Here is a 10,256-nt window from a genome sequence, read left to right on the forward strand (position 1 = left end):
CTCCGTGTTCGAAGATCCTTCACAAGAAAACCAAATGGGTAAAATTCGATGGAACAAAAATTATCTTTGGTAAATTGGCGGACGGAGATGAGGCTAGTGGTGACGGAGGGGGAGAAAAGAATGTTGCGTAGATGGAAATTATGGGGAGGGAGAGAGGTGGAGCCGGTGGCATGAATGGGAAGATGATGGCCATTGCCTACTACAATGCTAGAGAATTTACGCTGTAAAGAAGAAATCGAATGGTTGAGGTTACTAGGGTTGCCGGTGACGTGGTTGGAGGCGCCACTGTCGAGGTACCACTCGTTGGAGGGGGCGGTGTTGTTGAAGCCCTGGTTGCTATAGGCGGCGTGAAGAAGGGCCATGTGATCCCATGACGGCTGCTGGTATGGAGAGGGCGGGGCGTACGACGAGTACTGCATCGGGTACGCTTGAGCATCAGGTCCCGGACGGGGACCGAGGACACCAGCGGCGTTTGGAGGCACCCAGCCAGGGCGCGGTGGAGGGATGGCCATGCCGTATGGAGCGAAGAACCCCATGTATGGGTTGTACGGCGCGGAGGACGAGCCACCACGACCTTGTTGTCCGCCGCGTCCACGGCCATGTCCACGGCCGCGCCTGCATCCTCAGTCACCACCGCGATCACCACTGTCGCCGCGGGGGTTGGAGTCGCGCCCAGGGGCACGATCGTTGCTGTGGTCCTGAAGCCGATCCGCCCGATCGCCCGGGCGGAGAGTGGAGCAACCGCCGCTGCTGGATCCGGAGGCACCGGAGGGTCCACCGAGCCCATGGACGGCGAGGACCGTGGCCGGGGCCTCGGTGGTGCGTTGAGCGAGGTTTTCCTCGGCGAGCTTCAGGCGCGAGAACACGGTCTCAAACGGGGCAAGGGAACCGTGTCCCCCAGCACGACCCGGATGGTGTCGAGACGGCCGTCGATGCCGTGGAGGAACTGTGTGGTGAGATCCACCTCGAAGACCGCATGGTCGATGTCAGCGAGACCGGCGGTGAGCAGCTTCATGCGGCGCGCATATTCGTCGACAGAGAGATCACCCTGTTTGAGGTTGTGGTATTGACGATTGAGCATCATACAATGTACAGGTACATGTTAACAGTAATACCGTACTTTAGTTCACATTACTCCGGCGTGCTGAATTTAAGTACCAACACAAACAAATTTAGCTTACACAGTTCCGCTTTGTAGCAAATGAATATGTTCATGAAACATAACTGCTTCTAGCAACAACAACAAAAAAACAGATGGCTGTTTGGATAACATGATAGGCATGCCGTCACTATTCGGTCCTGTTCTTTATAGCAAGATGCAAAGAGAGAAGTGCCTTCGGCGGTTCGGCCCAAAGACATGTAGTTCAGCAACGGTGCAGATAAAAATCTGACCTATTAACTATCCAGTGCCGTGTTCCTTTGCCATCTCTGCAAAAATCAGTCTGCCGCGTAGAATCTGAAAAAAAAAGACAAAATCAGTTAAGAAACTTAAAGTCCAAGCAGACGGTGCTGCAAACACGCCAAATCAGGTAATATTAAAGCCGATACCGGTTAGCATCATGCTCGAACATTGAAATTTGCACACAGTTGTCATTACAACAAATGGTTTTCACTGCTCAAATCCAAATAGTTTGGAGTGAGATGATGGTAATGTCAAGATAAAAGCATCACCTAATGAAAAATGACAAGATCCCAGATGGCTGGCAATTTGGCAAATGTAAAGACAAGAATCTGAACACTGAACAGAGCAATTCCTGACTATTCTGATGCTATTTCAAGAAAATGTGTTCCTCACAATTGCATCGAAAAGATAAATAGCTAATTTGCGGCACTTCCTGACTTGGTAATGCACAAAAAGGCCTAAAATGCATTTTAGTAGCAAATGGTAGAAACCAGTCTACGACACTAGTTAAAAAACACCTTTGATTATGACGTTCGTGGTCTGTTCACATAGTAAGTTTGCAAACTCATGTTGTGGTTATACATGGGGTGTAATTGCTACAACTAAGGCTCTAGAGATGACCACTTCTCTCTTTGGAGAATTCTCCAGGTAAATGCCTTGTCTAATGCAGTTCTTAGTTTAAGAGCCTGTGAATAGAAAGCGGTAAAATGTAGCGACAAAACAGCTGAGGGAAATTGCGCCACTTAATATGTGAAATAGTAGATGAAAAGACAAAAAACCATGAATCACAAAACAAGTTAGTTTAACCAAATCTACCAGAAAAGGCGTTCTCACTAGTCAACAGAGAAAAACCAACGCATGCTTCATGTGAATAAACTAGAAAATGCTTTAGATAAAGAGCCAACTCTGTTACAACAAGAATCTTTATTAACCTTAAATTATGTTGAAAACATTGTTAACAAGAGTAAACACAGAAACATGGCTTCTACCAGTCGACCTTGACTGGTGGACCAACGTGGCCCAAATGCTCTATGTACACTTCTTGTCATCACTGGAAGATGGTAAAGGAAGGCTGACATAAGACCACTGTACATATTTAGTGAATTTAGAATTAATGTAGGTACCTCTTAACACATTGCAGGTCTAATTATTTTGTTACAGAAGTCAATACCCTTAAGCAGTATTCAGAAGAATGACCCTATGGTTTTCTTGCGTACACCAGCATTGTCAGTTTTGGCGACAAATGACTAAACATGAGAGATTAGGGTTTTTTTTTTACAAATGACCTCAAAGGTCCTGGTTATTTGATAAAAGCAATGTCACCAAGAGTTGTGGTTTATCACATTATCCCTAAGATGTGTTTCTGTGCACTTTACTCTATTAACAAGGTGTCTACACAAGGTAGTTTCAGTTGAGGAAGGAAGGAGTATCAGCGGCAAAGAGTTATGGCTCCATTTTTTTCTCCAGTGGAACTTCAGCACAGTTTCCTCTAGGGTAAATGGCAATCATGAATTCTCAGTTTATAAAATTATCAATGTGTCAGCACCAGCAAATGATGTTTGAAGGTTACACCCAAGATAGTAGGTAAGCAGTGTGCATACCCTTCCATCCATTGCCTTGATAGCTTTCTGTGCCTCCTCTTGTGATGAATATCTTACAAAACCAAATCCCTTCAGCCTTCCAGTTTGGTTGTCTCTCACTAACCGAACTATATTTGATAGAAACAGATAGCAGCATTAAACCAAAATATTTCTATGGAACTAACATAATAAGAAAGTATCAGTAGGAAACAATGACAAAGATTTACAATTCCATGTGGCAAACAGCGTCACACTAGTTCAAAAATGGCATAGATACCTTCCTCAATGGCGCCAAATGGTGAGAAGACCTTTTTAAATTCTTCCTCCGTTGTGTAAAATGATAACCCTGACAAAAGAATCTAGATGGATGAATAAATGTTACATGTTATATCTGCATTTGCAGATTTAAAAGGCAGCATGAGTTAAATTCTTGGCGCATAATTCCCTGTGAGCAGAATATGTAGAGATTCATTTCATAAATGGTACTCCCTCTGTACCAAAATATACGACGTTTTTTGACACTATGACAGCGTCAAAAAACGTCTTATATTTTGGTACAGAGGGAGTCGAACATATATGGTGATCTTACGAATTAAAATGAAGAGGCAAACTGCAACACTATCACTATCTTTGTTGTGTATGTGTACTTCAGGTCCGTGTCAACAATGTGCACCCCTCAACCACAACAATTTGCAGCAAGACAAACTAGAGATGAAAACAAATTGTTCACCGCAGACATTTCATCCAAGATGATAAAGTGCCACCCAAGTAGAATAGATACTAAATTTCAGGTGGTAAAACGGCAACCAGTCTACTTTTGGCATAAGCGACTTGTGGCTACAAATTGTACTGCCCATACAGCAACAATTAGTTTTCATCGACACACATAATCAGTCGGCATGTGTGAAACTTCATCAGCACTAGAACAGGAAAAGATAACGTTAGGCAAACCCATCCAGCCCGTGATAAAGTTCTCAAAAGATGGTAGTATGAAGCATCCGTGGTGTTGCCATGTAACTGTCCAGAGGAATCATATTATAAAGCTCCTATCAGTAGCAGGCTCGAAACATTCCCTGGCGTTCATGTTCATAATGAAAAAGAAAGCAAAGGAGACCGGCACCACACCAACCAGTGCTCAATCCATCCACACCCAAACAACTTCAGCCACAGGCGAACAACACTCTCGAGCATGAGCCAGATGTATCAGACAATAATCGTCACCATAATCACAGCACCAATTCATCGCATACAAGTAGGAGTACCAAGCATTTTATTCAAGCACGGGAATGGGGTGAAAACAGAGGATGATTGCTTACTGCTCACAAATATCTCGGTGCTGAAGCCATGGGAACCCAAGTGACGAGAGGCCAAACGCATCACCCTCCCTCGCAACATCATCGGCAGTGGCGGCGGCGTCGACGGCGGCTCGAGCACCCACTCCCTCAAACCCTAGATCCCCAATTATTTTGGCAGAATGACGCAACAGCTAGCAGATTGAGAAGTCACAAACAACCTCTCCCATTAAATGAAATCAAAGCCGTCCATCACAACCTGACACGATTTACAAAGCAGGCGCGCTACCTACCTAGAACGATACACATGGACACGACCGACGGCAACACAGAAGCTAGAGGAGAACACGGCGACGGAACCCTAGAGATACACCTTCCCTCCCTAGTTGCTGGTGAACTTGGTGACGGCCTTGGTGCCCTCGGAGACGGCGTGCTTGGCGAGCTCGCCGGGGAGGACGAGGCGGACGGAGGTCTGGATCTCCCTGGACGTGATGGTGGGCTTCTTGTTGTACCTGGCCAGCTTGGCCGCCTCGCCGGCGAGCTTCTCGAAGATGTCGTTGATGAAGGAGTTCATGATGGACATGGCCTTGGAGGAGATGCCGATGTCCGGGTGCACCTGCTTGAGCACCTTGAAGATGTAGATCTTGTAGGTCTCCACGCTCTTCTTGTTCTTCTTCCGCCCCTTCTTGTCGCCGCCCTCCTTGGCGGACTTGGACGCCGGCAGCCGCTTCTCCGCCTTGGGCTTCTTGCCGGCGGGGGTCTTCTCGGCCTTCTCCGCGACCTCGGCGGCCGGCTTCTTCTCCGCGGGCTTCTTCTCGGCCTTGGGCGCCATCGATCGGGGTTGAGCTTGAGGTGTCGGGCTGGTGTGGAGGGAAATGGGCGAGTTGTTGCGAGGGAGACTTTTCTTTGGTGTGTTGTGCTGGAGCAGGGGAGGGGATTAATATAGAGGCGCGCGGTGGAAGGGGATTGGTGGAGAGGGGCGGGGCGCGGATCCGTGAGGTGGCACTTGTGTGGGGCGTCGGATTCGGGGAGCGGGGAGTGCACGGTGGAGATGGAGATGGGCGTGCCTCAATTTTCCGCAGGCTCGTATGGCTTCCCAAGGGGCGGGGTGACAAAATTGATGGCGCCCCCGCGCGTGGTATTTTTGCTTTCTTTCTGTTTTTGTAAACGCACCCCGAGCCTTTCCACTAAAAACCTTTATAATTCTTAGAAGAAAAAAATGATCGAAGAATTAAGACGAATGCTAGGCGCCGGCAAACCGGCCGAAATTTGGGCCGTTCAGCACGCTAGCGTTGGATAAAATCACATGTAACCGTCGGATCTAGAGAAAAGAAAAAGAAATCCCAATCGTCTCGCGTAAAAATCTAATAAGAAAACTCGGGAGACATGCCGGCCCTCCTCCTCCGTGTCGCACAACACCCATCTGTCTATCGTTGTCGACCATCGGCGTTGATGCTCACCCCTCGCCGGTGCTACCCCCTCCCCCTCCCCCCCTTAGAATTAATTGAGACGATGTGAGGGCTGGCAACCAACAACAATGGTAGCAAAACTTAGCGTTGGTTCTAGCAAAACTAAAAACGATGGAAGCAAAAATGCAAGATTGGACGATGTAGCAAACTAAAAAACACCAGTGGTAGCAAAAATTGAAGTTGGCTCCAGCAAACCAAAAACGTCATTGGTAGCAAAAAAAGTAAAATTGTGCGTTGTTTCAGCAAACCGAAATGTTGGTTGTAGCAAAAAAAAATAGAGCTGGTTCCAGCAATCCAAACATTGGCTGCAGCAAATTAACAAATTGGGAGTCGCACCGTAGCAAAAATATAAGTTGGACCAAACCAAACAATTGGTTCCAGCGGTGATGCAGCAGAGCTTGCAGCATATCCACATGTTGTTCCAACATCTCCCTGTGCTGGTTCCAGCACCACTCTTGTTGGCCATAGCATCGTCGGGCTTGCATCATGGGTGCACGAGCTCACCGTCGTTGGTCGCAACAACACCGCGCACCGGGCCGGCATACCGCGCCCGCCCCTGGGTCGTCGTCATTCCTGTTCCTCCGTCCCCGTCGGTGCCTACAACTTCCCCCGATGAAGCACCGTCGATTAGCGCGGCTCAGAAGCTCGGCGAAGATGTGGCCGTCACCAGCAGCACCAGCGTGGCAACTTGCATCACAGGCGATGCCTCCCTCTCCTCGCGCCCGGCGCAAGTGTAGTGGATTCGGAGCGGGACGATGGTCGTCGGCATGGAAAAAGGAGAAGAGAAGAGATGGGAATGGAATATATGGGATTTCGGGGGGTGTGACCATGACAAAGAGATAAGGGGGAGGAGGTGGCGGTGCATGGCCCCGCTGCGACAGGTGACACGTCGAGGCGACCGACACAAAATTCAGTCGTTCGTTTGGAGACCAACTTTCCCCAAAGGATCCAAGCGATACTTAAGTGCAAATTGTTCATCTGACTTGATATGGGGGCGAAAGACTACTCGACACTTTGGAAGCAAGGCATTGCTTTGGAATACATTAAACATTAAGATGGATAAAATCATAGGATTCTAATCTTATTGTATTCACCTTAGGGATAAGAGCAATGATTAATAAGGCCAGTTGTAAGTGCATCTAGTGCCCCTTAGTGATTTTGGTGTATTGAAGACTTATAGGTTAAGGGACTAATGTGTTTATGAGTGTACACAGGTCTATAAGTCTATGAGGAGTTTGATATTTACAGAGAAAGTCGACCCCTAAAAATGAAGTTCTTCGACTGAAGACTTTGGATTTCTGAAGACTTTGTGAAGACTTTGAAAGTGAAGAAATTGGTGTCACCTTAAAGACTTGGTATTCATTTGAGGAACATGAAGCGTGAAGACTTTTGTTTTCGTAGTTTCATTTTCTCTTTCTTGAGTCATAGGAAACACCGTACAGTTAAAGGGGGTCGAGGAAATACTAAGGAAAAATTTCCATGTGATGCTCAACTCAAAATCCTACACCTACCAATCCCTTCGAGTGAAGCCATTGAAAATCTCATACAGTTCAGTCATATTCTTCAGTGATAGAGACGAAGTTCTTCTGGTCTCTAAGGAATTTGTTCTGATTGAGGAGTTAGGAATTCGCCAGTGCGGATTGCCTACACAGCGAGGAACATGATAGCCCTGAGGAATTTGATACTCAAATTTCCGACCGTTGTTGTGCTATGCGCCAACTGTCCCAAAATATCTACCCACCTAACGGTCATATTATTGAAGGGCATTTATGTCTTGTCATGACGGGCTGCTCCCTAGGCTATAAATAGCCGCCCCCTACAACCACTAGCTGGTTGGCTGCTCCAAGAGAAACTGACACTTGTCAATTGAGAGCATCCCATCCTCCGAGGACTTTGAGCGAAAATCATCAAGTGAGGAAAACCCAAACCCAAACACCTACAAACCCCAAGTGATTGAGCATCACTGAAGATATTGATCCTGCGTGGATCCGACGCTTGTTACCTTTGAAGACTGTGCTTCTTCCAGACGGTTAGGCGTCATGGTCTAGAGCATCCAAGAGGAATTGTGGATCGCCGAGTGACCGAGTTCGTGAAGGTTTGGAAGTCACCTAAAGACTTACCACGGGTGATTGGGCGAGGTCTATGTGACCTTACCTCAAGGATAATAGGTGAGGACTGTGTGTCCGGGACTGTGTGTCCTCAGGTTTAAATACCTAGCCGCTCCAACCAGACGTACAACTGAGACAGCAGTTGGAACTGGTCTACCAAATCATTGTCTTCACCAAGCTTACTGGTTCTATTTCCTCAACTCTTTTAATTCCTCATTACTGTGTTGTATGCTTGTTCATATCTGTGTTTGAAGACTTTGACTGAAGACTTTCTCAATTTCCTCAGTTCAATTTCTTCAGTCTGTTTGTCTTCATCCTGTGTTATTATGTGTTTACGCTTTCTGTACTCTGTGTTTGTCTTCATTTCATCATGATGACCATGCTTGTGTTCTGTTGTGCATACTTTTGAGTACTTATTCCACTGCAAGTAGTTCTTCGCTAAGGAATTTCCTCACTAGCAAATTCCTCAGTGAAGAATTCATAAAAATCGCCTATTCACCCCCCTCTAGTCGATACAACGCACTTTCAATTGGTATCAGAGCAAGGTACTCCCTTGTTCTATGTGATTTTGGTTTAACCGCCTGGAGTTTTAGTTATGTTGACCGCAGGTATGATCAAGGTCTCTGCTGGGTGTCCTACTTTCGATGGGACGGACTACCCCTACTGGAAGAATAAGATGCGAATGCATCTTGAGGCAATTGATAACGATCTCTGGTATGTTGTGAAAATGGTGTTCCCTTTGTCTCACCCTCACTGAACGCTACCGATGTGAAGAGATTCAAGCAACTCGATTCTCAAGCGAAGAATATCATATGTGGCCATCTGAGCAAAGGACAGTATGGAAAAGTGAGTGCTTTGGAAACTGCTAAGCTTATCTGGGATAGGCTGTCCAAAGTAAATGAAGGAGTCTCAACTCAGCGTGACTCTCGAGTTGATGTTCTTCGCAATCTCTTCAACCGCTTCAAAAGACTCGACAATGAAAATGTTCAACAAACCTTCGATCGCCTCACTGACATCTCAAATGAGCTTCAAGCGCTTGGTGCCACTGACATCACCGACCATGAGGTGGTGAAGAAATTGTTGAGATCGCTTGATTCCTCATTTGATACTCTGGCATTGATGATACAAGAACATGCTGATTACAAGTCGCTTGATCCCGCTGATATCCTCGAAAGGCTAAATACTCATGAGTTCCAGCTTGCTGAAAAGAGAGATTTCTATGGTTCGAGCTATGGCAGATCACATGCACTGAAGGCCAATGAAGTTTCTGAGTCTGAAGATGAAGACTCTGACAGCAGCCTTGGTGATCCTGAAGAACTGAGCCATGATCTAGCGCTGCTCGTGAAGAAATTCCAGAAGTTCTCAAGACGTGGTCGCTTTGGAAGACCCTCAAGGAGCAATGATTCCTCATCCAATGACTACAAGAAGAGGCTTTGTCACAAATGCAAGAAACCCGGACACTACATTCAAGATTGTCCTCAGTGGGAAAAGGAATCAAAGAAGAAGAAATACAAGGATTACAGTTCTGATGATGCGAAGAAAAAGAAGAAATCCTCAAAATCTTCAGCATCAAAATCCTCAAAGTCTTCATCCCACAAGAAGAGCAGCTCCAAGAAGGCTCGGGCATTAATTGGCAAGGAAATGGACTCTGAGGCTGAATCTGAAGAAAATGAGGAAGAGGAGGCATCTCAAGATTCTGAATCCGGTGTGGCGAGCCTAGCCCTCGCTACTGCATTCGTCAGCAAGTCTATCTTCAACACTGAAGAAAATGACCTCACCAACAAGGCTAATGAAGGCAATGATGACTACGCTCCCACCTATTGCTTCATGGCAAAGGGTGCCAAGGTACTCAAATATACCTCCTCTGAATCAAGTGAGAATGAATCTGGTGAAAACCTCAAGCCCGGCTACTCTAAACTTGCTAAGATTGCTGTGAAACAACAAAGGGCTTTTGAAAAGGTTCAAAACATGCTAGACAAAAGTGATGATATGTTGGGTGAAGAAATGGATCGCACTAAAACCTTGACTGAAAATCTTCAGAGACTTCAGACTAGGTTTGACAACCTTCAAGGTCATCATAACACTCTCTTATCTGATCATGAGAAGCTTTCTTATGAATTTCTTCAAAGAAAGCAAGATCTTGAAAAGCTAATGGTGAGTTATGAAGATCTTCAGAAGGAGCGCGATTCATTACTTGCTCAACAAATCAGCGCTGCTCAGGAAGAATTTGTTCCTCCATGTTTGAAATGCATTGAACGTGAATCTGCTAATTCTTCACCTGAATGTTCAAATGCTTCTAATGCTACAAATTCTTCAACTGTCTCTGCTATCACTAATTCCTCATCTGAGGACATTGCTAGTATCACTGACGATGCAGGGCTGAAGGAATTGTACATGACAGGCAT

The 10,256-nt window shown here is 46.2% G+C and overlaps 2 protein-coding genes across 2 annotated transcripts; both read right to left on the reverse strand.

Annotated features, from left to right (window-relative positions):
* Positions 1 to 1,102: 1,102 nt before the first annotated feature.
* Positions 1,103 to 4,579, reverse strand: LOC109772437 (organelle RRM domain-containing protein 6, chloroplastic). Its single transcript, XM_020331123.2, has 4 exons — positions 4,299 to 4,579; positions 3,260 to 3,328; positions 3,004 to 3,110; positions 1,103 to 1,456 (listed from the first exon to the last, which is right to left on the reverse strand). The coding sequence occupies exons 1-4, from the start codon at positions 4,378 to 4,380 to the stop codon at positions 1,400 to 1,402; spliced, it is 315 nt and encodes a 104-aa protein (XP_020186712.1). The 5' UTR covers positions 4,381 to 4,579; the 3' UTR covers positions 1,103 to 1,399.
* Positions 4,470 to 5,106, reverse strand: LOC109772436 (histone H2B.1). The gene has a single exon (XM_020331122.4). It carries the CDS (start codon positions 5,104 to 5,106, stop codon positions 4,657 to 4,659), a length of 450 nt encoding a protein of 149 aa, XP_020186711.1. The 3' UTR covers positions 4,470 to 4,656.
* Between the last annotated feature and the right edge of the window lie 5,150 nt (positions 5,107 to 10,256).

This window comes from Aegilops tauschii, chromosome 4 (assembly GCF_002575655.3).
Source record: "Aegilops tauschii subsp. strangulata cultivar AL8/78 chromosome 4, Aet v6.0, whole genome shotgun sequence".
NCBI classification, from domain to species: Eukaryota; Viridiplantae; Streptophyta; class Magnoliopsida; order Poales; family Poaceae; genus Aegilops; species Aegilops tauschii.

Coding starts and splice junctions, on each gene's coding strand:
- LOC109772437 (XM_020331123.2), bottom strand. CDS start 4,380: ATGATGTTGCGAGGGAGGGTGATGCGTTTGGCCTCTCGTCACTTGGGT. Junction 3,329..4,298: donor CACCGAGATATTTGTGAGCA/GTAAGCAATCAT, acceptor TTCTTTTGTCAG/GGTTATCATTTTACACAACG. Junction 1,457..3,003: donor TCAAGGCAATGGATGGAAGG/GTATGCACACTG, acceptor TTTTTTTTTCAG/ATTCTACGCGGCAGACTGAT.
- LOC109772436 (XM_020331122.4), bottom strand. CDS start 5,106: ATGGCGCCCAAGGCCGAGAAGAAGCCCGCGGAGAAGAAGCCGGCCGCC.